The sequence below is a fragment of the Apteryx mantelli genome, chromosome 22 (genome assembly GCF_036417845.1).
Source record: "Apteryx mantelli isolate bAptMan1 chromosome 22, bAptMan1.hap1, whole genome shotgun sequence".
Classification (NCBI taxonomy): domain Eukaryota; kingdom Metazoa; phylum Chordata; class Aves; order Apterygiformes; family Apterygidae; genus Apteryx; species Apteryx mantelli.
Window position 1 is genome coordinate 3,149,736 of NC_089999.1, and position 27,277 is coordinate 3,177,012.

The window sequence follows — 27,277 nt, forward strand, 5'->3', positions numbered from 1 at the left end:
GAGATCTGTTGGTCAGAAAACTCTTGAGTTCTAAGAGTATTGCTTGATATTGTATTCTTATCTAGAGCTGTGTTAGTCCATTAATGCTATTTCTTTCACTAGGGAGAGGTCAGTACTCTTGTATAGACTCTCTCTGAGTCGTAGGCTGTCTACATGAGACCATGTTGTGTACCACACAAGTTGCTTGTAGTATTTAGTCTGCTGGTCAGGATGCATGTTGTCCAGATGATTTAAAATGCCTTAATAACATCTTTTCGTGTTAAAGAATTAGAGAATGGGGAGAAACTTCTGGTGTCTTCCAGGTGTGTTGGTGATAGATTTGCCTGCATAGGCCTTTTCCATGTGAGGGTAGTGACACTTTCTGGGTAGGTAAGGTTGGCTTTTTAACTCAATGTGCCCAGCTGTTTGACAATAGCTGTCCCTCAGATGGAAGATGAGTTGCTTTTATTCATGCAGTCTGCTTTGGCTCAGAGAAATTAATGTTTTATTTTTTGTATTGGGGTTTCTTAGTAGCTCAGTAGTTAGCAGATCTCAAATAATGAGAAGCCTCTACTGAATAAATCTAGGGAATTAAGCAGATCCATCATAGATGCATCTCTGGCGTATTGCAAACTTCCTAGTCTCTTTATATATTTGAAGTAGTCTGCCTCGTCTGTCTTGTTACCAGAACATTACACAAGGATTGGTTTAGAAACAAATCATTTTCTTCTCAGGGCAGCAGTTGGTACCTTTACAATAGAGCTAAAAATGGCTTAAGACCTTGTGAGTGTTTGCAACTGTGGTTGGAAGAGGAGGTAGAACTAGTTCTCCTTTTATTACAGAGGTCTTTCTGGCTGCAAAGCATCATTTTAAATGCTTAGAAACCTTTTGCCCTTGATTCAAAATAGGTATGTTAATTTTAGTATGAATTGCAAGATCCATTTTTCCTTCTGGGGAGACGAGAAAGGAAGATAAGAATTGTTTTTAAAGATCACATCTGTGGGTTGTGTCAGAAGTGGGATCTTGCTGCAAATTTGCTGTTGCTTTTTATTTTATTAAACAATGCCAAAGTACCAAGGGCAACAGATGGGTTCTTCCTTGTATGTTACAAACTGCAATGAGTAACTCGGTCTCTTTTCCTTCAGACATCATACAAATCCGGTGGGTACGGAGTGGCGATGGAAAATGGACCAACCGGAAATGATCTTGCAGGAGGCTATTGAGAACCATCAGAATATGATCAAGCAGTTCAAAGGTATCTTCTCCTATTTTCCCCCATTAATGACACACATTAATGAAGATAATCAACAGCAGCATCTTCAAAGCAAGGATCAAAACATTTTGATCTTCTGTAGAATGCTAGGAAGGAAGCATAAAACTTGTAACTAATTTCAGAAAGATGTGCAAGTGGGAAGCTTTCGTGGCCCATTGATTGCTTGTTTTCTGAGACATTTTGTCTTTTTTGTGGCATTAGAACATTGGGTGTCGTCTGCTGCCTTTGAGGGAGTAGAATGCTCAGCACCTCTCAGGTCTCTGAAAATTACTGCATCTTGCTTAGCATATGAACTGCTTGTGAGTTCCTTGTACATCCATTATATCTCTCTTTTTTTTTTCCTCTCTCTTTTCTTTTTTCAAACGTAAGAAACTTGGTCATTCTGCCAAGGTCAGCTCTTTGCGCTGGAAAAGCTAGCCAGCTTGGCAGGACGGGTCTAGAACTCTGCTCTTCCTAATTGACGGTGGAGGCTGCCTGAGCAGCGGGAGGTAAATGAAGCATCCATAAAATGTGCAAGATGAGCCTTAGTCTTGGCTGTCATTTTGGGAGCTCGTTTGTTTATGTTGGCTGTGTACAGAGAGAACCCAATGGATTAGAGATGTGACAGGGAGAAACTTCTGTCAGCAGAGGAGAGTTACTCTGTCTCATTCATTGGACTTATATAATAGGAGGAAAAGTAACTCAAGTTAAGGCCCCATGAGCTTCATTCTCCTCATGGAGTTGCTGGTTTGAATCAGGCACTCTCAGGCCAACGCCTCTCTGGGAAGCCAGTTCAGTAGAAGCTCCCATTCTGAACTGGATGGAGAACAGCCAGAATAACAAGTTCTAGCTGTACGCTGCCCATTACGTACAGCGAAATCCTGTGGAATTGGATTTTGGCTCTGGAGATCATGAGGAAAAGGTGGATGCTAGGGAGGATGGGACAGAAGTGAGGGTGTTGGAGTGGGATGAGGGAGAAGGATTTAATTTGTCCTTAGGGAAGAGGCGAGATGAGAGGAGTTATGGCAGAAGGAAGCAGTTAGTGTTGGTAGTGCATTTCCATCACTCCAACCAAAGCACAGCTGCCAGCTCTCAAGGCAGGGCAGTCTATGAGGAAGTGGAGGTCTTGTTCAGCAAGAAGTGGAGGGTTCTGCATGAGCGGTGTTATAGGTCTGTGTGTCAGTCCAAGCTGGGAGACCCGTTTGAGATGATAGACCAAGGGGCAATGGCTGCAAGCTGCTGCTCGGCAGGTTCAGGTTGAATGTTAAAATAAGCTTGTTCATCAGAAACAGGTGCAGCTCTGGGACAGGTCCCCAGAGAGGTGGGGGAACCCTCCAACCTTCAAGGTTTTCAAGCATTTTAAGCAAAGCCATTGTCACCCCGATCCAGTGTTGACAACTGTCCGCTTTGAGCAGGAGGTTGGGCTAGAGACCTACAAAAGTCCTTCCTAACCAGTATTTCTGTGACTTTTGTTATACCTGTTAAAAGTCCTAAAAACAACAACCTGCCTCCTTTTTGTTAGGCCGGACTTGACTCAAAATAGTCGTTTATGGGGCCTTTTTCAAGGCAAATACGTTGTTTAAAGTGACAAATACTTTTGCATGCAGTTGCTGTTGCAACTGATTGATGTGTTGCCCCTGTAGGGCAGAGATGTGTGTTGTTCCCAATGGAGAAAGGCGAAAAGCAAAAGTCCTTTTGCAGGTATTTGAAAGTCCTGCCTTCTACTGAAAGCCAAGCTCAGAAAACTGTTTAAAAACATCTTCAAACTTTGCAATAACCCTCCTCTCCTCTTACTACCCCTTGCTGCCTTCCCAAAAAGGTGTGTGGAGGGTGAAAGAATATAGATGGGCTTGGCAGCATTTCCCAGTTCTCTCTCCTGGAACTTATTTTCAGTTAAACAAATTCCCAGTATTCCCTGAAACTTGCGTGTACCTCCCCAGCACAGTTATACTTGACCTTGAACTGTGAAAGGAGAAAGTCTGAAAAGAGCTCTGGATTAGAACTGTTGCTGCAAAGTGAAGAAAGAGAAGCTATGTTACATTTTCACAGTGATAGATGACAACACACTTCCTGTCTTGGGAGCCTAAAAGCAAAAGGTTTATTAAGCCAAAGAAAAAAACAGGAGAAACTTAAGCCCAGTAGCCAGCTATTACGTTTTGTGAATTTTACATTGTCCTTTCCCTGAGGTGCATGTGAAAATATTGTTAGAGTAGAATCAGTGAAGACAAAATTGAGTTGAAACATTGTGCAGTAAATTGAAGCCAGGGAGAGTTAAAAGATGCACAGTGTCTTGCAGGGTGAAACTCCCTTGTGTATTGCGTCAGAGTTGTACTCTGTCCAGGTTGGAAGTGCCTCAGGCAGAAAACATGACTGTCTAGTTCCACAGAACTTAGCAGCCCTCCACAAATAGTAGGCTGGATTTTATTATGATTGATTAAAAAAAACAAACCCAAGGCTTGAGCAGAGTGAAGGACTAGATTGCTTTGTTGTAGAGGGAGAGACAGTGTGGGAGGGAAGATGGATTGCAGCTGGGCTGAGCAGCTCTGACCAGGTGCAGTGTGGACTGCCACGTTGACTTCAGTGAAGTTTCCAGCTGGGTGCTGTGCGCATCTGCTAATGAAGTGTTTGAACACTGACCCCCAAGGTAGAGCAGACCAGACTATTCAAGCTGATGGAGAAGAAAAGCATGGGCAACATGCCTTAGCTAGAGAGTCCTTGAGGCTTTCGAGTGCAGTAGTGCTGCTCAGATAATACTCTAGTATATTTGCGTAAATTGGTGCTCTTTCTAGTACTAGTACTAGGCTTTGCATTCTAATACACATGCACAGACTTACTCTGTTTGCCAAAGGAAATGGCAAACTTGCTTTGTAATCTGATTTATTGATTTCACTCACTGTAGTAAAGATGATGTTTTCTGAAGAAACAGAAAAATATTTGGTGACCCTCTACCCTCAATATAGGAGTCTCTATATGCATGCTTTTAAAGATGATACGTCCTCGCCTCTTTTATTGTTGCTATGCTTGGTATGGCTTTTGAAGACCACAACCATTAATCAATATGTCACACAATTCTCCTTTAGAGTAACCAAAGGAGAGACATGCTACTGATAGGAAGCTAAGGTGGGAGGGTGTGAAAGAGTTTGATGCATTTTTTAGGTGGTGACTAGTAAATCTCTGTGCGTTTCGCAAGGGCATACACAGAGTAGGAACATAATTCAAAAACAGGAGAGAGGATGTCTTTGATGTTATAGGCCTGGTTTAACTTGGGAAAAGCAAACAAAGAAACGAAAGTGCATTACCTGAACTGAACTAGGAAACCCTTCTGGCTTATAGCAAGGAGTTGTTTAGAATGATTGGGTCTTAAAATGAGATCTAAAGTCATGTGTATCTTACCGTAAGAGTAGATAAAACACATTCCTTGTCTTCCCACTCACACGCAGTGCATCTGTGGTCGCTGGTGCACAGACACTTGCAGAGGGGTACCTGAAGTCAACAGCCAGCCTCTCCAGGGTGATGCGCCAGGTGATGCTTTTCTCCCGCACCAGTAGGAGAGCAGCAGGAGTCAGCTTTTCAGGGGAGATGTGCTAATCAAAGGTGTCCTGGCCGCATGTGAAGCAGAGGCTCCCACTGAGATCTGAACTCAGCAGGACACAGAAGCTGTAAGTCACTGCCTCTTGCAGGTGCAGCTCGCGTTCCTAAGGCTCCTAGCTCCTGCTCCCCCATCAGACCTGCTGTGTGCCATTGAAAATCTCCCCATGCTCGGACGTTGTTGAAGTTCATTGCTGGCTGAAGGCAGAGGGAGGATCATAGACGGGAGCAGAGGTTGAGTGCAGTAGTGTTACGGCAGCTGAAAGTGCTGGAGAGTTCATATGCATCTTGGAATAGCCACTAATCCCTTTTAGTTTACCTCCGTCTAGTTTGTGATTTATGTGGTCAAATGACTGCTTATAAAACCTCTCTCCTCCTCTGCAGGGTGTTTAGTACGTGCCGGGTTTGCTGTACACTATTTTGAAAAAGTTATTCTTGAGAGCTTTACAGCATTGTTGGAATTGTTTCTTCTGTCTGCCTATAAAGCTGGCACTGTAATTATCATAATCCAATTGCAAGATGCCGAGAAAGACAAATTAATTAATTCCAAAACATGACCTACAGTAGTGTTAGGCATAGAAATGTCAGTCCTTTAATATCTGTATATGGTTGAGATTCTCCTTTCTTCTCAAATTAAGTTCTCATTTAGTGTTGTCAAGTTTCTGCACAATAACTATTAGTTCTGTCACCTACCTTGGACTGAGTCTAGCTGGTTTAAAATGCACTAAGCTTTGCTTCGATCACAAACCAGCTTTTCTGTGAGGCTGAAGCAATATCCATGAACGTCTCTTTTTATCTTGGCTTTGCAGCACAGCATGTAATTTTCTGTACTGTTTGAGCTCCAGCATCTAGGCAACGTGAGGTGAGCTGAGGACCTGGTTTCAAACTTAAGTCTTCGGGGGTTTTTTGTAAAATAGACCAACCCCTAATCCAAGACCTCGGATATTATTCAAGTGCATCAAGGCATATCAAGGAAATGTGAAGTGACATATTAAGAACAAAAGCTTGTTTGTAGTCAGCCAAATTCATTCGGGGTCCTGAGCACTTAGTCGGTACAGATGGGACAGAGGAATATTCACCCCTCTCCTCTGCTCTTGTGTAGGAATAATGAATGCGGTTCTAGTTGGTTAAACCTGCACCTGATGGTTGTTTCACGTGGACACTGCAGTTGAGTTTCTTGCTTTTCTCTTCTGAAATTTTTCTTCATAGTCAGAATTGTGCCATGTGTTGGTTTTCTTTTTAAACAGATGCTCTGTCTCTGTGGAGTTGCGTTCCTCTTGGTTGCCAGTATTGATGCATAGCGGCTATTGCTCTGCTCTGAAGTATGCCCAGCTCCTTTCAGGAGCTTGTCTTCATTTGACCATGGGATTACCTGTGGTTAGCAGTGGAGAAAAACATAACCTGGTTTGCTTTTTCTTTTTTTAAATACCTACTTGAAGTGACACTGATTTTTCTTGTTCTTGTGTTTTTGTCCCAGCGTTTAGGCATCATTGAGGACTAGCAAGAGAAATTCTGACTTGACTGTTACAAGCAAAAAGTAATCTTTTAGTCAAGCCCCAAACATAGCATGTCTGAATGGATGCTGTTTTGTGACTTTCAACAGAGCAGTGTTGGTTGACGCTGACACTGGGCTAGTGTCATCTGTGTCTGGTTGAGGAGTGGTCTAGTTGTTATTGGTCTCCCTTCTTTGTGCCACAGTGTTTTAAATGTGGATATATGGCTTGTGGTAGGTGATGATTGTGGGTAATTGTAGTGACTGTGGGTAATTTCTGCCTATTTTTTCCTCTTTTTGCAGGAGTGTCAGGAGTTAAAGCGGATCGTTTTGAAGAAGCAATGACAGCAAAGCACTGTGCCCTGTCTCTGGTGGGAGAGCCGATCATGTACCCAGAGATCAACCGGTTCTTGAAGCTTCTGCACCAACACAACATCTCTAGTTTCCTGGTTACAAATGCACAATTCCCAGAGGAGATTAGGTAAGAGTCTGAGAAAATAACTCCCTAGTAAGAGATTTCTGTGGCGAGCTGTGTTGTACTTTATTGCTTATCAGAGTCAACTCTGCGTGAGTGCTGACAATGAAAAGGACTACTCAGCATCTATTTGCTTTTAACCATAATCTCTCCATGGTCTTTCTCATCTTTTTCTGTTTCCCAGCTTGATTTTTCTTTTCTGTATCTCTTAAACAAAATGTGATTACTTCTGGAAGAGAAGTGAATGTAATATAGTACCCCTCAGAGGTGTGAGGGGGGGAAAAAAGAACAGAGTGAACTATATGCTGTGTTTTGTGCTTGGGGATGCAGATAACTAGTGTGAGTGTTTCCAACAGTTAGAGCAGGAGGCAGAAGTCATAAATTGACTTTGTCCTTTGCCTGCTTCTGTTGCAATCTGATCTTTGCTCTGACTCTGCAAGAACAGCAGTAAAGGCCGTAGCCCAGCACCTCCAGGAACGGACACCAAGGACAGTTTAAATGCAGATGAAAAGCACAGTGATATATCATCCTCATCTGCAAAAATGGGATCAGTAGTTTTTACCTGGCTCTCAGAGGAAGTTGTGCTAATTAACGTTCACAACACTTTAATGTACTCTGATGAAAGAGCATTTACAAATGCAAAGAATTCCTGTTTCTGATGTTTTTGAGCATCCAAGCCCCTTTTAACTAAGATTGAAGCAGTGTAGCAAAGAAATCTAGTTAACGCCCTTCCTTTGCATGCAGTGTGAGCTGCAAGGTGGCTGGGAGCTTGTCAGAACGCCATCAGCTAAAAATGCACGCAAAGTCCAACCTGGAGTTACCTGAGCAAGTTAGTGGAGTTGTACGTGGGGTGCTTTTGGTATGCTGCTCAGCCTGTCATTTCAATTCGATGCCTTTCCATATTAGTGCTAAGAGAGCTTCCTTTTTACTTCCTTTCCTTGGTCTGAGTATGGCAGTGAGGGGGGAGAGCCATGCAATTTGAGTGAGTAATTATACACTACAAAGGCATTCCAAATGATTGAATAATTGTGTAATCAAGTTACTTTAAGTCATGTATTATGTGCCTGATAGACAGAAATTGCTCCTTCCTGAAAATAGCATTTTTAGAAAAGAGACCATACGCTATGTTTTGAAGATATATTTCTTAGGATCTGCCGAATGGTTTTGAAAAGAAACAAAAAAGTGATAAAATGATAGTCTTGCTGTCTTAAAAATTGCAGCTGCTCTTTGGCTAATCAAAGCAAATGGTTTGCCTAATATGAGAATTGAAGTGTGCACCAAGCTAATCTTCAGCTGTCAGCAGCGGGGAGCTATAGTCTAAAACTTAGCCTTAAAACAGGCAGCATGCCCTCCAGCATGCAGCGAGCAAACCCAGAAAGTGGCCTGGAGTGTTGCCTGCCTCTAGGAGAGGGACCCGCAGGCTCTGCGGTAGCGCGACCCGCTTGCTGGGTCCCGGGAGTGATGCAGGCTGTGCCATCCTCCTTCCTCTCCTCCTTCTTTCATATTTGGACTGGTGGTTGATCTGCGCACACACGTTTTGGTAAAGTTAATCAGATCCTGTTGCACACGAGCTTAGATTTAACTGTTACCTGGCTCTTGTCCTCTTCCTTTTCCTGGATCTGATTAGTGACTGTGGACACAAGCCCTCACCTATGTGTGTATACCATTTGCTCCTTTGTTTGTGTGTGTTTCTTGTGTGTGTGTTTTTCTTTTTTTGTTTTTTTTTTTGTATCGTTGACTAGACTGTCTCCTATCTTTTGCTTGTAAAACCACATCATGGCTGGTGGTCTGAAGCCAGTTTATTGTTCATTAGTTGTGTTATGCTGATCAGTCATGATTTATGCCCGAGTTCATCTTACAAGTGGTAAATGCAATAAGTTTGAATTTGATCTCCTGGACTGGATGTCAGCTGTCTAAGCCAGTCTTGTTTGTAAATTATAACCAAAAATTAAGGAAGAACCTTGGAAAATCCACTGTGGTACTGTGCCCCTAAATTTCACGTTAATTATGAGATATAGCTGCGTACGGGGAGCATCACTTGGTGTTCTGTTTCTTCGTGGTGATGTGCGGACCTTGGTTGTCATCTCCCTGCTCTCCCCTTTGAGAATGTGCGCAAGGTCTCACGTGCTAGTTTTAGGTCCAGTCACGTCTACTGAGAGCGCTCTGCGGACCCTGATTGGGATCTCTTTACATTCCTTCTTAGTTTTCTCCGGTAGAGCAGTGCCGAGTGTGCTGGCTCTTGCCTGACAGTAGGACATGGATCCTTTAAGAAGAGATTATTTTCGCAGCTCATGTTTTGAAAAACGCTCACTTCATCTTCAGTGGGGCCTCTTAATTAGGCAAATGTAGCATTAAGGAAAGAAAAGAATATTCTGGCTGTGCTGCTTGTAATTGAATACTTTGATCCATTTATGCCTAGAACACTCGGTCATTTTGGAGATTGTGGCTTTGGGCTGCTGGTCCAGAAAAGCTTGTTGACAAAGACTGAGATATATATTTTTTTAAACCTAAAATATTAAATTTGTTCTTGGCTGTTTTATTCTTCTGTCTAAATAGATAGAGAGAGAATATGTTTAGCTAGGTTGCTTGCATGTTCATGTCAAGTAATAGGATTTTTTGACCACTAACGGCTCTGCTTTGTCTCATTCTGGACAGTTCTTGTCATTTTTTTTTTTCCACCTTCGGGGGAAGTTTGTTTATATTTTAGGTGGCATTGTTTGGCAGCTGAACAAAAGGTTCTAATTTCTTCTCCTCTTCTAAAGAACCGAATCAAACTGAAAGTAATAGCCTGTATCATTAACAGCCTTCACAAGAAGCCCTCACAAAAGATTCCTCCTTAATGTTGTCCGAAAAGCGTTAAGAGCTAAAGAGCTACACAGTGCAATTTGGAGGCTGTCATTTCATCTCGCAGACACCGTGAAGGCAAGCGGCTTTGTCATGTTTGCCCGGTGTTTGACGAGCGTACAGCCGTGCCACCACCCAACGGAGGAGCGTGTGTCAGCATCCACTTGCTTCATCTGGTTCCTCTACGGCAAGGGAGCTCGCTTTAGATTGTCACTTGTTTGCCCTTCGTTATCTCTTTGCTAATAGACCGCAGCATTGTTTTTCTCCTCTCTACTTCCCTGTGATGTGTGTGCATGTCCACCTGTCTCTGTTACACCCTTGGGGTTTATGGGAATGGGTTAGACTGGTCGCAGGCTCTTAACACAGCAGAGGAGGTTTAATCTTGCAGACGTTACATGTGTTGGGCTCACAAAAGCCGCGCTCAGCACCGTTACATGACCAGGGACATCACTATTGGATTTACATGAAATAAGGGTTGTGTTTGTTTTATTTTCTAAACAGCTTTGATTTTTTTTCTCCAAAAATTATTTGACTGATGATGCAAGCTGCAGATAGGTAGGTTCTACCTGTCCAGCGGTAGAAATCGGCTGACTTAGTTGTATTTCTGCTGAGTGGCATTACCTTTCTGCAGGCCAGGGTAAACGGTAGGGCTTTGGGGGAAGGCGCTGAGTTACTTTGTTTTTAACCTCAGAGTTAGGGTGCGAAGCAATGTCTTTCAGTGCCTCATGTGAACCCAAGGAGACTCCTCCCATCACAGCCTGCTTTGGAAAGCCTTTCTGGATGGTTTGCAACTAGACTAGGATGGCATACGTTCCTGTTCTCTGCTCATTTAAAAAGTCATCCGAGCCCTCTGTGTGTGTGACATTCCTAGCCTTGGGGTGTATTATTTGGTGAAAGTAGACTGTGACTTCTTGCTGTGAAGGCTATGGCCATTTTGGCAAAGACGATCCACTGAAGTTTGATTCCGCTGTAAATACTGTGTAGTTCCTTTCACTACTGGACCAGAGTAGCAACTTGTTCTGAGTTACTATGTTTTATGTGTGCTTTGGTAAGAAAGCACAAATTCAGTTAGCAGAAATGTCTGAAAATAACAATTCCCCTCTCCTTTTTATTACCAAGGAACCTTGAGCCAGTAACGCAGCTGTATGTCAGTGTGGATGCCAGCACCAAAGATAGCCTGAAGAAAATTGATCGGCCCCTCTTCAAGGATTTCTGGCAGAGGTTTCTAGACAGTTTAAAGGCCTTGTCTGAAAAGGTACCCAGTTAAGAATATATATATTTTTTCCCTTTCTTCTGCACATTGTCTGCTCAGGACAGAAGTGGAGGACGGAGATGCTAGAGGGACACTGGAGTGGGTTCTGGTTGTGTTTGGAGTGCTTTTACATGTTCTGTGTATTAAGATATAAAGTCCGTCAAGTCTGAAAGATTTTCCATGTGGGAAGAAATTTCAGGAGAAAAGGAAGGCGGAACGTGTTTTAAAAAGGACAGTAAACTTTGCTGCAAATATAAGTTACTGTAAGGTATAATATGATTATAAGCTAATAGAAGATTTCCTAGTGAAGCGCTTTACACTGAAATCAGGCTGCCGAAGAAAGACTGGCAATTCGGGGAAGCCTGGGAGGAGTCATAAAGTCATATGTGGTACTTGGCACTTGTTTCCCAAAGATTCCCTTGAAACTGAAGTATGCAGAGGACATTAAGGTGCATGTGCTGGAGTTTACTAGCTCTAGTCACCCTCCTGCTATGTAGAGCTGAAGACCTATTTCTGAAAGGCTTAGCTAAAGCAGTGGATCTAAGCATAACAGTAAGGATGCCCCTTTATACTGCCGGTAGTTTGTGTCCATCTGAGGCAGCTGAACAGTGAGCCTTTGAAGGCCCATGGGCTCATTCCTTGTTACTGTCAGCTCAGAATTGAGTCTGTCTTATTACAGTCCTTATAGTAATTAATGAAGCACTCAGGTGCATGGCATCATGTGAGTTAGTAGGGAAAGTGCTTCATGCACATGTCTTTTCTCTCTTGTTTACTGATCCTGTGGTCCTGATGGTTAAAAAAAGTACTTCTATTTACAGGTTTGGCAGAAGGTTACATGTCACCTGCTGAGGTTAGCAGACAAGAAGGCCTGTTTCATTTCAGTAATAAGTTTTACTGCCTTCTGCGATGACAATATTGGGCTGTTCTCTGCCAAATATATGAGTAGATCCAGGAGACTTGGTGTAAATTAGTGGCACTCTCCTCTGCAGAGGCATATGGGTAGCTTTATCAAGCTGCTTGCGTTTAACTGTGCTGGCTGATCTCATTAGGCAAAATATCAGGCCAAATCCTGAGCTTACTGAAAGCAGGGACAAACTTAGTGGTAAGTTCTTTGTGAGAACGGAGGAGGGTATGGAACAAGGGAAGTTGAAATGAAGCAAAAATATTTAAGAAGTCTTTTGGGAACCCGCCTTTGTTCATCATTTCTCTCCTTCTGTCTTTCTTGACCCTGGATAGATAAGGTTCATGCATTGCTGCGTGTTGTCAGAAATTTCCTTGCAAAGAATTGAAGGTGAATGTATTGGCAGGTCTGTCCATACAGCTAAAAATACTCTGGTCAAGGTGAAGAGGAAAAGTTGTTCAACTAGCAGGTGCGTTTTCCCCTAAAGGCAACTGCACTTTGAAGGGTCCTTGAAATCCTGGTAACACGAGCCAATTAATAGTTGCTCTAATCAGTAATATACCGTTCTGCCAGTGTCCTGCTCTGCTTGTGTGTTAGGTCGCCAAATGTGGGGCACAACGAGAAGTCTCTAGGAAGCTGCCATTTGTTAGGTTTTTCTTCTAATGTTACACATGACCCTGGTTGTAGAGGGCTCCTAAAAATTATATTTATCTGCTCTGAAGCACAAGTAGCTTTCTGTTCGCCCTCAAAGTGCATTGCTTGGTATTCATGTGGGATGTTAAGCACCATTTCATAGGACTGTGATGAATGAAAGGTGGTGAAAGCTAATGCATCTTCTGATGTTCTTGAGAAATACAGTTCATATTTCCAAATAGATGGGGAAGTGCTGATGCATTGTGTTGGGACACTGATGCTATATATCTGGTAACAAAATGCAAGTCTCATACTTTTACACCACCTGACAAGCTGTCCAGGTTTATTCAATTCTCTTGAGACTGAGACAAGCTGGCTTTGCAGCTGATATGAGTCACTGCTAATAAGAATCTCTGATGGGTTTGATTTTGGCATGTTTAAAAAAGAAATGGGAGAGAGGAGTTTCTACAGACACAAGTCGTACCTTGCTGTTGTGTTGTTTGGTAAGTGCTGGTCCTGGGCTCTGTTACCTGCCTGTGTTGCTCACTTGTGTGCACGCAAAGAGCCTGGCAGTCCCTGGGGCTCTGCTGTGGTTGGTGCTGTAGAGATGTGTCATTAGAGACTGTTCCTGCTGCAAAATGTTGATAATCTGAATAGATGAGTGAGAGAAAGGAAGAGGGCAGGACACTGCCCTAGCATACTGAGGACTGAAGATGGAAGGTCTCTTGTCCTCCTTGATCTCTCTCTCTCTCTCTCTCTCTCTCTCTCTCTCGCTCATTTTGACTGAAGCTCTGGGCAAAGTTCTTGAGCCGTTAATAAATAAAGGAATAAATTTAATAAGGAATTGTTCCCAGTGTGTTTTCACAGCGTTATACAGCATGCTGGTGATTAGTCATTACAGCAGTTTCAAAGAAAGTTCAGGGGAAAAAAAAAAGTCCTTTGTGATATTTCTTTCTGGAGCAAGCAGAAAGAGGCCCCCTCTTTGTCCCCTGCTATTTGGAGTAAGTTTTCTCCTTTCTGGAGAAATCCTCATTGAGATGAACTTGTGTTGAATTCTCTATACTGAGCAATGTTTCTTGAGAGAGAATTTGATGGTAAATAGCAGGTGGACTCCCAGAAGGCTCCATTTGTTTCTCATCATGTCTTCAGCCCTCCAAGGCAAATTGAAAGGAAAAAGAAAGATGTTAACACGTGCAGTCTAGTGTATGCCCTTTCCAAAGTCACGTTTGAAAAGTCTGGTAGTCTCATCCTCTGACAGCCTTTAGTTCATCAGAATGATTGAGAGGTGACTTAACTTGATGGACAAGCACTTGGAAGAAGTACTAAGGATGAGAATTCCTATCCTCATCATAAGGATGAGAAATCTGTACTCTAGTGGTTGAAAGGCATTTCTTCCAGCCATTGCTTCTTGTCAGTGCCCTATGCAAATGAGAAGTGAGGTACAAATTAATAACGAGGGCCCAAAAACTCTGGAGGGGAGAAGTAGACTTTCCATCCCTTGAAGTTTTCTGCTCAAGTTGATGCCTTCTTGGAACATATAATTAACTAAACAGGTTCTGTTCGAGCATGGAAATGACCCACCAGAGGTCAGACTGATGATCTCTTTGTTTGGTACCACATTTTTGGCTCTTTGCACTCTGTTTCCCTCTGTGTTACTAGACCAGATTCTGTAGGTTGAGGAACTTTGAAAGCTGTTGTTCTTGTTGCTGCCTATAAATCACCAAGTGTTTTCCCAAACAATAGGGATGTTGATTGATACGAACTGGAATCGCTCCCATGCTGGTAGATAAAGTGGGGATGCAGAGACCCAGTATTATAAATGGATATTTTATTTTATTTTATTTTATTTATTTTATTTTTTATTTTAAGGAGTTTGTTGTTAAACTGCCTACAGATTTGTATGCAAGGACCCTGAAAATAACTCTGGAGAAAAGATGATGACGCAGATACCAGCAGAACATGCCCCATTTGTGCTTCCACATTACATTGCAACACCTCTGGGCTCACTGCTGGGGGTTTGTTGGGTTTTGTTTGTTTGTTTGTTTGTTTTGCAGGGGAAGTTCCCCCCCCCCCCCCTTGAGAAAGTAACTCTTGAAGCAACTGGTTGCTGCCCCGTGGAAGTTCTTGGGCTTGGTGGCTACAAGAGGGTTGGGGAGATGGTCCCAGTTGCTCACCCGTGCCTTCTGAAGAGCACTCTTCCACCTTGACGTGGTGTCACCTCTTTCTTTTGTATCTTCTTGACTTAATCATGATAAATCCTGTTCAGTCTGCTCGCTATGCTGTACCTCAAAGTACTTGCTGTGCTGCCAGACAGCAAGTAGGCATTACTGAACCGCTTTACCTTTCAGAGGACAGGTGCCAATGTCCTCTTAAACAGATTGGAACCACACACAAAGCAAACGGGGTGGTGGTGGGGGGGGGTGGGACAGACACGACTTTAGGTTAATAAATGTTATGGCACTGCAAGAACTGATGATGATGCACAACCTTATCCTGCTTGTCCTTCCAGGAGGGTCAGAAAAAGCAAAGAAACAGCTTATTGGAGCTTTGTGGAGTTCAGTTAGTGACTTGTGTCTTTATATGTGATTCACTTCTGCTTTAGATCTCTGGTAAAGCCTTTTCTTTTCTTTTTTTTTTTTTTCTGTTCTTTAGGGTTTTTTTCCTACTTAAGGGAAATTAAGTTTTCACTGAGAAACAGGGTCATGGCTCTGTGGGTGGGGTGTAGCAAATCTGGGGGGTTTTAGGGTTTTTTTGAGTTTTTTTTTTTTTTCCTTCCCTCTATTGAAAAGGACAAAGTAGAAATTTCTTAGCTCTGCTTCTCCTAAGATACCACATTTCTAACAGTGCACTGGCTGTCTATACGTATTGGAGCCTGGGGGTATGTACTTCTTGCCTGAAGGTGATAGGGCTGGTTTGTCCAGAGAAGGCATGAAATATTACCAAAAAAAAAAAAAAAAAGTAGTCTCATATTGCTGTCTTCCAGTTCTGCATTTGTAACATTGCTTACAGGTAATTTCATTTACATTTCTGGATGATGAAGATGCCAACTTGCATTTCAGGCTTGCATCTGGTGCTGTTTACTTGGGTCTCTCTTCCCTCCCCCTCCACCCAACAGATCCTTTCTTCAAAGTTACCATTGGCTTCTGTGTGATTGCAAACATAGAGTAAATACACTGAGTTACATCTTAAGCATGCTTTACTGCTTATTATATAATATATGACAGTAATGATTGTTTTTATGAAAAGATCACATTTGGTTTGCATGGAGATTATTTATGTGGCTCCTGAGGGAGGGGTACTGGTTTGTAGAGCCTAGTTTGGTGTTTCTGAGCTAAGTGACGTTTTAAGGAGAATTTAGATGCAAAATTTACAACAGATGTTAGAATCAGCAATCAATTTTGCCACTATAAATTTAGAAGAATTTGACTCTTCTGCACAGTGAACGCTATCTACCAGCTGTGTGCTTGTCTTAATGGTTTTGCTAATGAGACTTCTGGTATAAGCCTTTTGAAATGCAGTACGATGAGTATTACAGAGGCACAATGCTTAATATTAAGTTAGTGTTTGAAATGCATCATCTCGTTTCGGCTTAGCATACGGCAAGCGGTGATCCAAATGAGGCTTCAACAAGATTCTTGGCATCAGAGGGAATGAAATCCGATGACTTCTATCTGTTCTAGTATCTCTTGGTTCACTTGCAGGAGAGAAAAGGGAAACAAATCTTCATGAACACATTTTGGAATCAAAATGGCGTGATATTCCACGTTGTTGGTTGCTACTGTGTGTTTTATGAGAACAGGATGGTGAGGCCAGGACAGAAAGCGACGTGTCTCTGGCCACCCAGTGAGCCTGAGGCAGAGATGGGAGCAAAATCCATGTCGTCTTAGTGCCCTGTCCAGTGCTCTGTCCGTTATCCCGTACCAATCCTTTATCCTTGTTACTACGCGGTGCTTTGGGGCAGCCAGGCCTGCAGGTTATTGGTTTGCTGCTTATCCCTTGCCTATAGCTTAAGTTGCAGAGGAAGCTGCTGAGCAACCACCCTTGGTGCTTGGTAGAAGACACATCTCTCCCTTCCCACATCTTCTGGAAACCGGCTGTGACCTATGAAGTGTAAATGGGAGAGAGAGAGCCTTCCTCCCCCTCCAGGCTCCTCTTGGCTCACCCTTCCGTGATGCTCCTTAATTAGCACATGCTATTTAGCTTCACTAGCTTTTCTGCTACTTAACGGTTTTCATAAGAAGCATTTGCTATTCCTACCTTTCATTAAACTTAGTCTTTGTTTTGCCTTGAGCTCTTCTTAAATACTGCTTGAGGATCTTAATAATGCAGGTGTTAGACTTGGTTTTTAGAGAGCCTGGATCAAACCAGTCTATGTTTCCCCCTCCACCTCTCCTGTTGTTTATGAGCCTGATCACTCACTAGCAAAGGGCTGCTGTGATCCCCAGGTCTTAGCTTTGGGAGCCAGAACTCTTGACTTAGCCCCAGGACTTCATGGTTTGGGAGAAGTCATTTCTCTTTTTCATTCTCTAGTTGTGAAGAGGAGTAATAGTTTTCATTTAAAAGTAACCTGAAAAGACGGACCATGTGTGTGTTTTATGTGAACCCTTAAAAAGGGAAGATTGAACCTAAAACTCTGCTTGGAGCAACTAGACAAGGGAAACTTATATCTCCACTTTATTTTAAAACATGGTTTCATTTAAGCCTATAAAGTTAAAGTGGTACTGGGCCAAATGCCATGTACTGGGACTGTGCAGAGCATTGCATAATATTCCATTCTGCTAAATGTGTTAACTGTTGGACTTCTCTTTTCTCACTGACCAAATATCAACAGCTCTAGCATGATGATTCAGATAAGAAGTGTTTATTTGGTTCATTGAATCTTTTTATTTGACATTTCAAGAAAGATGAGTTGACAAAGCATCTGCAAGAGTGATCTATTTTCTCATTTCAGTTGGGGTGAGTGTATAACTGATGCAAAAGCACCACAAACAAGAAATCAGATTCCATGGGAATATAATAACTGGCGTGCCGCTGCCGCTCAAAAGCAGAGGGAATGTAGTCGTGGACCCTCTTGTGAGGCAAATAAAATCAGGAAGGTGGCTTGCTTTGGAGGAGGCGAGAAATCCCCTTGTAAGGGCTTAGCTCTGATGTCCTGAGTAGTACATGTGTGTTCAAATGACAAAAGGCCGAGCTGCCGGGCTCCAGGCTTGCAGACCTAGCTGAAGTGGCATACGGAGCTAGCGCCCCATGGCTGCTCCTCACCACGCTTCAGCTGGTGGAGTGGGCTGTGTGAACGCTCTTCCCCTGCTTCAGGATGAAATCAGAGGCTCAGCTCAAACTGCTGAAGGTGTTTTGACCTAATCTGGTCGGTTTGTGGCTGAAGCGGTTGAGGAGCATTCGGTCTGTTCCTCCAGCTCTGTTGTAGGACAGGAACCCGCAGCAGTTGGGTGGTAATACAGGTCTAGGAACAGACATGTGTTCAGGGCTCTCACTATCCAGAATAATCATCTTTATAAGCTTCAGTTTCTGCATGATGGCTGCTTTGGATTACATGAGTGCTAGCAGGAGCAGAATCTGACCCTGAACTTTTTGTCGGGTTGACTTAGTAATAAAGCAGCTCACGCAAATCAGTGATTTCTTTTCCATGTTCGTGCCTTGGCCTTTTTCCCTTGTAAGGCTCTCCATCCTTAGAAGTACAAAGGGAGCTGGTGTTGAGTTGGGTATTTATAACTTTGAACGCTTGCTGCTAGATGTAAATGACGGTTCTGATCAGTGGGGTGATCTGTGAACTCTCCAACCATGCGCAACAGCCTTTGTTACCATAGCAGCTGCTGAAGAAGCTGGAGTAACCCATCTGGAGCCTTGTTGACTTGCAAGTTGTGAGCTTGATTGCCAAGTCCTGCATTTTCTCCTTGGACAAAACTGCTCTTAGATTTGCCAAGATAAGAAATGCGGGATTTACACCACATGTATTCAGAGCCTTTTATGAAGCCGCTAAATTGCTGGTGTGTCCTTCAAATAAAGTTGTGGGATTTATTCTCTTCTACATGCTCAAATACAGGAATCTGGTAATTAGAAACAGTGACCAAAGGTCCAAACAAATTGGCAAATCAAAGGTGATTTACTTTTAATTTTCATGCAACTAAGACCTTTTGTGATAGGTAAACTCAGCTTTTCTCAAAAGCGGTCAGCCATTTCTACGTGCATTAGTCAATTCTTTAACAGTAACATGAGCCAATTTGGTTCTGCAATATGGAGGACAGCAAAGCTTTAAGGACTGGAGTGGACTGTTTCCCATTGCTTTTTCCTAGAACAGTGTTCATTAATTTTGTACCAATGTATTTTCAAAAGTTCACAGCACAGACTAAAATCTGTTCAGCACTGTATGGCCTGCGTGGAGTGCAGCGCGGTGTGTGTCAGGTGACTCAGTGGTGCCTCTCCTGCTAGAAGCAGAAGGGGGTTTTATGGTTCAGCCTTGGCTGCCCGGAGCTGAATTGTGCAAACAGCCTACAGATTTGACAACTGCCGTGAGATGGATCCGAGAGGGACAGCAGCTTAAATGAGCAGAATTGCAAACAATGCTCTCAAGCTGGACTATTTTTACCGTGCTTTGCCTATTTCCCCATCATTTCTATTCTTTGTAGTTATATTTCTTTCTTCTTTCCCCATTTCCTAATCCTGTAAGTGTCTTTTTCTTCAATTTGCTTTTCATCTTTTCTTTTTCTTCCTCCACTTCTCCATCCTCCCTGCTCTTCCCTCCTCATCCCAGCCTTTTTCTTCTAGTTAAGAAGTAATCCATGGATGATGCAGAAGGAAGTCTCCAAGATGAATGCCTAGGTGTTTTATGCATCCTGTTATTTGGTTTGGGTACACCTTACCCTATTTTTTTTTTTCCTAGCCCGAAATGACTAAAAACAAAAAATGTGTGTAAATTAAAATAATAATAATAATAATAATTTTAAACCTTTTTAATTTTCTCTTCAGACAGCACTGATTACTGTGCTGAGTAGTTTTGGGATTTCCCCTTCTAATCCCAGAGGAGTGCTTGGCTACTCATAAATCTGTTTGGAGGAATTGATATTAGAGGCACTGTAAGCAATCTCCTCTAATTATTTAGCTCTAAAAAGAGATTTTCGCTACTTCATAAAAAAGAAAAGCTTAAAGAATCTGGGTAGTGATGTGCCCTGGAATTAGAGTTGATGATCCAGAACGCTAATGCAACTGTTTACAGTTCTGTAAATGTGTGCGTCTTGGTTTTGTTGCACTTGTCTCCTTCTGGCTTGGTGTGTTGAAATTTGCTTCACAGCCTTGAGCTTTGTCTCCCTTAGGGCTCTTCTGAAAAGTCCAGCTTTCTGCAAAAATAGGAGGATGCTTTTGGTAGGGACTAGGTCTCAGTTTTAAAAAGCTTTAATTTGAGATGTCAGAGTTTCAGGTGTTAAATATGTACCTCAGAAGGCAGGTTCCCCTAGTGGGAGCAGAAGTTAGACTGTGCATCCAGAGACACTTGCTACTTTGCTAAATCCTTTGCTACGATTTTTAAAAAGCAACGTACTTGTTAAATACGTGTATCAGGCTAACATATAACTTTGAAATGTGCAAGATTTTGGTAAGTTCTTATTCTGTTATAGACTATAGCCTTTACAGACTCAGACTCTTTTACAGATTGTAAAGACTGTATAACATAGTTATCTTTGTTGTCCAGCGCTAGCTGGGAAATGTTCCTGCCAAAGACTCCAGCCATGCTGGACAGTCGCCCAAGTAAAAAGCCACCATTTGTGTTTAGGATGCCAGAGGGGCAGATACACCCCTCTGTGGAAGGTGGGTAATTTAACAAATGAACGTGTGCCTCAGTAAAACAAGGTGAGGCGATGGCGCTCATCAGTAGCAACGCACAACGCCTCATGCCTGAGTTCTTGCATTCAGACAGATTTGTGAAGCCAGTTACTGTCAGTCTGTTCTGCAAGAATACAACTGTGCAGTTAAGCTCTGATGCCAGCCCTGATTCTTGCCATGACTTTGGATTGCTTCCACAATTTGCATTAATGCATTCACTCTCTTTCCTCCTCCACCCAGCCCCAGTTGCATTGAGCAAATTCTTCTGGTCCTGTTCTAATTACTTTATTTTCATTCATTGCTTCTGCCACAATCATATGTGGAGAATTGACTTGTGAAGCTGATGTAGCAATATTACGCTTTGAGTAAGGCTGGAGACACCAGAATGCTACATGGTGGCAAATGAAAGCTCTCATGATCTGCCTAATGGTTCAAGACAGTGTCCCATCTGGTAACTTTAAGAGATATCCAGTTAGTTCATGCCTGTGTCACTGTATTTTAAAACACAGGAGTGAGGCTGGGAAGAACCTCGCTAGTGCACACGATTGTCCTCCTTAGAGCTGGTCTAACACAAGGACTTCCCCCCCAGTAGCTATGAACAGTCATGATTGGGGTGCAATCTGTGGTGGCCACCCTATGGACTTGGGACATGCAAGAGATCTTACAATGGTTTTCAGCATGTGGAGACAGGAGAGGCTGTGACCTTGAATGGCTTGCTGGATGCATCTTCGTGTGGCTGCGAAGGAACTGGAGTGCCACGTAGAAACATACCGGCAGCTCCTCCGTGAGCAGAAGTGATTTTTGCCTTGTTAGCTGCTATCCTTTCTTCTCTCCAGACTCTTAGTGCACCGTGGTGGTGACTTATGCTAGGTTGTGGGACTGGAGCAGCCAGGAAGGTTATCTTCTTCAGCAGATTAAAATGTTTTGTGGGGCAGGGGTTGAAGAGATGAAGTACCACTGCCTGCTCAAGAGTTTCAAGGCAGCCACTGGCAAACTGCTATTTTGCAGCAGGGTTAATCTCTGGATCTCCTAGCACGTTGTGCGTTGCAGAGCATCATCCAGTTGCAGTTCAGAGCCTGCTTGCACAAACTTGTCTGCGGGGAGCGTTGCTCCTGTGGGTACCCAGCTGGAGCAGGCATGGATTTCCTCCTGTGCTGCGGTGCCTCCTGGCATGGCTCAAGCTCTGCCGTCGGCACCGTGCAGGAGCGTGTCTCAATCCCCAGCGTGCTCGCTGGAGCTCTGCTGTTTAACAGGATGGCTGTTAAAATGTTTAAAGCCTATTTACTTTTATATAATGTTTATTACTTTAGATTATAACTGTTCGAATTAAGGTTTTACAAGAGCAAGTTGCCTTGCAAGAATTGCTTAATCGATAAGAGAGATTTTATTTCAGATTTTTCATTTGTTGTTCTTGGTTAAATAGGCAGGATTTTCAGCAAATCATGGTGGGGCTTTTAATTCTATTTTTAGGCAATTTGGACAAAACCCAGAAGAAAAATATTTATAAATCCCTTGCTTCACAGAGTGCGAGAATGATTTTTAATAAGGTAATTACGCTTTTATGGCAGACTAATCTCTGCTTTCATCATTTTACTCTTGAAGTTGTATTGCTGGCTTGTTGTTTCCCAAGATAGCGAGTGTCAGTTTATTCTATTAAATACAAAAGCTTTTTCCCAGGCTTGAGCCCGGGCCGGCATTCAGTCTGCTGGTGTGTTGTGCCATTAGTCACACATGCATCATGTCTGCATTACTGGCTGCTGCCTTCTGTGAATTATACCTGCGCCAGTGCTGACATTTTATCAAATCATGAATTATCTTTCACCTTACAGGCATGATGTCTTTATTTTTCATTAACCTGCAGTTGCTCACTTAAGCCATCATTACTCTAAGATCATTAAAGTGCTGTTTATTCTTCCTTCCTGTATCCCCAGTTGCTGAGCAAAAACCACGGATTTTGAGGAATAGTCTTGTAAAGCCCTGCAAAATTTAAGTAGGATGTTGTTTTCCTGGCTGAGACTTCCAGCTACAGAAGTCCATAGTGAGGCATCCAAATCTTTGGCTAGATGTATAAAGAACTGCTGTGATGACTTAAAAATACTGAACACGTGGCAGCTGCTGTGGGGGAGATTGGGTTCCTCCACTGGATCCAAGGAAGAGATTTTGGTGAATGTTCAGTTTATCCTTTAGCCAGAAGTGTTTGGCTAAAGTTAGACTCCATTTTTAAACTGATCTTATTCCTCCTTTTTCTTTACCTCTTGGCATGGTTTAATGCCATTCAAGTTTTTTCTTGAATAGTAAATTCCCCAATCTGTGTGTTGAGATATTTTGCACATTATTATTCAAGGCCAGTTTTGCTTTTTTTATTTTTATTTATTTTTATTTATTTTATTATTATTCAATAGTCATAGTGTCCTTCCCTTGACTTCCTTACACTGCCAGGGTTACAGTTGTGCATCATTAAGTGAAGCATTTGAAATGATCCTTCTCCGTGACCACCACGCACAAGGTGTAACAGGCTGACCTGATCTTTGGCCAAGCAGCCACGCCTGACACATTGGGTCATGGAGCTAGAGGGATGTCACAGCATGGAGTTGAAGCTAAGCTGTGTGCCGCCTTTTGTGGGGGGGGAGTGGGAAATGAAAGGTGTCTTTGGGAAGTCCCCAAGGGTGGTCTCAGCTGTTCCCCAGGTTGAAACTGGGCATGAGTGCCCTCTTCTCTTCCCTGCACATGACCAGACCCAAGTGTATCTACCCCATCATGTGATCTAACACACAGCATTGGTCCAGAAGAAAGCAGAAATGCCTGCTCAACTTAAATAAAAATCATGTATTTGGTGGCAACAGCAGATCAAAGCAAGTCAGTTATTCTCCTGGATTTTTCCACATTGGATGAAGGAGCTGTTATACAGGTGGGATTGGGAATTGAGGGGCTGTCCAGGTTGGCTGACGGCTAGTGTGAATGAGAACTGGCTGAGCTCCCGTGCTGATTATGGCTTTGTGTCTAGCGGTGGCAGCCGGAGTCGGACCAAGCGCTCGTCACTTCTTGCCTGCATCGCGGTTCCCCGCTGCTCTGGCAGCTGCTGCCTTTGACCCCAGGGACTGCTGCTGCGTTTAATCAGAAGATGCCTGTGAAGGAAAGGTCCGGTTCGTGCCTATATTTGGGAGCCTTCACAACAGTGTCTCTTGTCAAGCTTGTGTTTTAAGTTTTTTCAAAGTCAGTGGGACTTGAGCACAAACTGAAAGCATTGCTGAAGTGTTTTATCCTCGTTAAGGGCTATGAAGGTGGTTTTGGGTATTGCCCATGAGTTCTCTTCCAGCTCACGTTTGAGCCCTGGTCTTTGGTGGTAACAACTTTTTTGGGCAGGGCTCAGTGGGAACACTACCAGGTTTGTTCTAATGTTTTTTCCATCTTTGTTTAGTGTTAAGCATACTCTGCTTCTCAAAAGGAGTTGAAATATTGTCAGGCTATGTGGTCCGTTTAATAGTAAACTTGAAGGGTGTTTTTGCTGATGATTTGATATGGTCTGTTATAATGCTATTCTTTTATTTTAAGCTATGTTGTATTGGATTCCCCCCCCCCCCCAGAGTATACGTTTTACATGATAATTCCCTGAAACTACCCTAGAAATACAAAAGAAAGAAATAAATCAACAGAATATTGTTTGTGATGATTTACAAGAGTAAATATATTAAGAATGAGTGTCTGTGGAAAATGGATAAGGAGCAGTCATGGTCCTGTATTTACTGAAGAAAAACATTTTTTCAGGTCTTAGAACAAAGACATTGTTATACACTTTTATTTCTAGAGACTTTTAATTAAACAAACTGATAAATTACCGCTGAAGTGTAAAGCAATAAAATAGATTACAAGCAATAGATAGAGAGTACAGGAAGAATGAGTTAGAGAGAGGGACGTGACTTAGGATGCTGGTTTAGGAAGGTAAGTCGTGTGACACCCCCCCCCCCCCCCCCCCCCCCCCCCAGATTTCCAATCTGGATCACTTAACGCTAGCGCTTAGTACATCAGGAGGACTACTCACAGGCTTATAGGCTCTTCTGGTTTAAAAATCTGGATTGGGAGTTAGTACTGATGTGTTTGTCTCACTATGGGATTTTCTTTTTATTTCAATGCAGAATTTCAAAGCTGGCCAGTAAAAGCTGATTTTGTATATGAGAACAGTTATGTTAACTGAGTTCTATTTTAAAAAGACTGGTGCAAAGTAGAGAAGCCCAATTTTCATATTTTTGTGATTATTATGTGGATTTTTCTACTTTTACTTTCAAGGCTGTAGAAGAAAACGGAATATTTTTTGCCTTTCAAACTTGACACCTCAGAATAAAAATACTTGTGTAAGAAAACAAAACTGTCTCTGTAAAGCTTATTAAAACTGAAAGCATTTTTACAATCTGCTTTGCTGTTTGGCCTCTGTCCCCAGTGGATGACTTTGAGGTCCAGGTGCCAAGAGATGATATGCAGGACCAGCCAAGAAATGTTGATCTGATTTAAAACAAAACAAAAACAACAACAACAAAAAAAACCTCTCTGACTTTCTTTGACATTAGAATTTGAATTTTCTCACTTGATTCAATGCAGTGTCTTTGTGCACCGCTTTAAAAAGAGCATTGTTGTTAGGTTGGTGGTTTCTCCCCCTGCCCAGGGGGGTGAGAAACATGGGAACAACTGTCTTGCTGTAAAATCCCAGGCGGGAAAAACTACGTGCTTTGGTGCTGATCTCAAGGCAAGTGCTGTGGTTGAGCAAAGGGAGCTCTCCTACTTTTCTAGCAGTAAAATCGAAGCTCTGAGCTTTGCTCTGGTTTTACAGGCAAGTAGCTAACATGTGTTAATTATCCTGTGGTAAAATGGACTTTTTTTTAGCAACGAAGACAAAGCCGCAACTTGCTTTAAACTGGTATATTAATAGCATATGCTTGAACAATGTATGTTTTTAGTAGATACCTACGCATCATAACCTATTCATTTTTTTTTGCTTTAGTGACTGTATTAGCCAGAAGAAAGAAAACTGAAAACTTTTGTGCTCTGTGCCGAGTTAATCTTTGAAGGGGAAAAAAAAAAAAAAAATCCTCCGCTGTGCAAATCTGCCCAGCAGAATTTGCTCAAATGTTTGCAATGTGACTTTTAGGAGAACGTCTCTCCAGTGCTCGAGTTCGTTACATAGTGCTAAATATGCCAGAAAGGAAGGAGCCCTTTATTTAAGGGGGAGGGTCCTGGTTGCCAAAAGAAGAGATTAGTCTGTCATCTTTTCAAGGGCACTGTGTCTTTTTCTGATGATGTTCTCCTGGAGCATGATGGGTGCCACAGCTCATTTGCAAAGTCTTGGGGAGCCTGAAGGCTCAGCAGCTTTGAATTTGGGAGAGGCGGGAGTGTTCTCTTAAACACTCTGAACCTGCAGTCCTTTTTCCAAAACTCTGCCTCCAAGGCTGAACCAGAAGGGTTTGGAAAGTCATGATTTTTTGGGGATATATTGGCATTTGAAACTTGCTTTTGCTGTGTTTTGGATCTTCTATCCTTCGTGGGGGCTTCATGTGTGAAGATGCATGCTATTGAATATGGTGAATAGCTGCTTGACTGCAGGGTTTATTTTTTTTCTGATCGGATCCCTGTGACAAGCAATTTTCAAGTGTGAAAATTGCTTTGATGTCTTTATTCAGGAATTGCTCGCTTAGTAAGGTGTTACATAACCTGAATAAGGGAATTGAAATGGAGTCTTTGGAAAGTACTGCTTCTCTCTTCAGAGAGGTTGTCACTCCAAAAGGTCAGCTCGCCTACTGCTGCCACGTTTAGAACGAGCAGCCTGCCAAGAGCCCCGGCAGCGCGCTGGTCCTCAAGACTGCACACGCATTTCGAAATTGAGGCTGTTCTGTGTCTTGATCAGAGCTGGTCGCTGCCAGCTTAGAAGTTCTGAAAATGTGTCATGAAGCCAGTTTGCAAGTCGAGCCTTTTGTTGAAGGGAATAAGAAGTATTAATGAAACTTAAAAAGTTGGCTTTTGAAGTGGCTTCCTATTCATCATCTAATACCTGCGGAGGATCTGTGAAATTGGATGAAGGAAAGAAAATTTTCAGTTAGAACCAGCACAATAGTTTCTTCTCCCGTAAGACTGCTTTCTCCACTTCAAGCAAAGCAGCGTTTCTATTGACAGTATTGTCTTTGTTACTTGAGTTTCATCAGTTGCAAAATATGGATTTATTTTGAGGAATCTGTGAATGAGATGTCATTTTCTAGTAATTAAACTCTTTTATTTATATCTCAGGAAGGACATGAATATTCAGAATATTTGGCTTTAAGTTAGTGCATGGAAATCTGGTAGCTTTTGTTGTGTTTATTACTTCCAAACGATGGGACTCCTTTACTGGCTCATGAGTGAAGTCTTGTGCTTTGTTAAAGAAGCAAGTTCCAGTGACACATTCAAAGTAAGGATCTTGTTAGACCCCGGTGCACGGTTTAGAGGAGGAAGTCTGTGTAGTCATTGCCCTCGTTGTATGTTTGGCCCAGCCTTCCAATAAAACAGGCAAAATAGCTGCCTTGAACCTTCTGGAGACTGTTAACGAGTGCCAAGGCCTGATACATGAAGGTCTTGTGTGCTTCAGATTTCCTCGAAATACAGCTCTGTGTTGCAAGGCAGGGCAAGCTCTGGTTTGAGAATGCATTGTCAGGGTGCAAGGTGACAAATAACTGGGCCACCCTGAGTGTCCATAAGTCCCAATGAAATCGCAGGGGGCCTGGGGACAAACTCAAGGCATCGCTATTGCTTTTACGGTCCTGTGTGGCCCAAGCTTGTTTCTGCCTCCTTCCTGACCCACCCGGTGGAAGGGAGATGCTCCCCCTGCCTCCAGCCAAACCAGTATAAAACCCTCAAGCCAGCAACTGTTCCTTTCAGCACGGTTGACGTATTCACCCCTCCCTCTTCCTCCTGAGATTAGACCTGGGATGTTTTATGAAAAATAATTATATTTGATCTAGAAAAAGATGAATGTTGAAGAGAAGGGAATTAAAAAGTAATGATTAAAA

General features: G+C 42.6%; 1 protein-coding gene across 2 annotated transcripts in view; it reads left to right on the forward strand.

Annotated features, from left to right (window-relative positions):
• LOC106482279 (S-adenosyl-L-methionine-dependent tRNA 4-demethylwyosine synthase TYW1) overlaps positions 1-27,277 on the forward strand; it is a 115,791-nt gene that overhangs the window by 46,392 nt on the left and 42,122 nt on the right. For both annotated transcript variants that reach the window (XM_067309616.1, XM_067309617.1), the window contains exons 11-13: positions 1,125-1,234; positions 6,615-6,792; positions 10,750-10,885. In XM_067309616.1, coding sequence (XP_067165717.1) covers positions 1,125-1,234; positions 6,615-6,792; positions 10,750-10,885 — 424 coding nt within the window. The remainder of the gene's footprint in view (positions 1-1,124; positions 1,235-6,614; positions 6,793-10,749; positions 10,886-27,277) is intronic.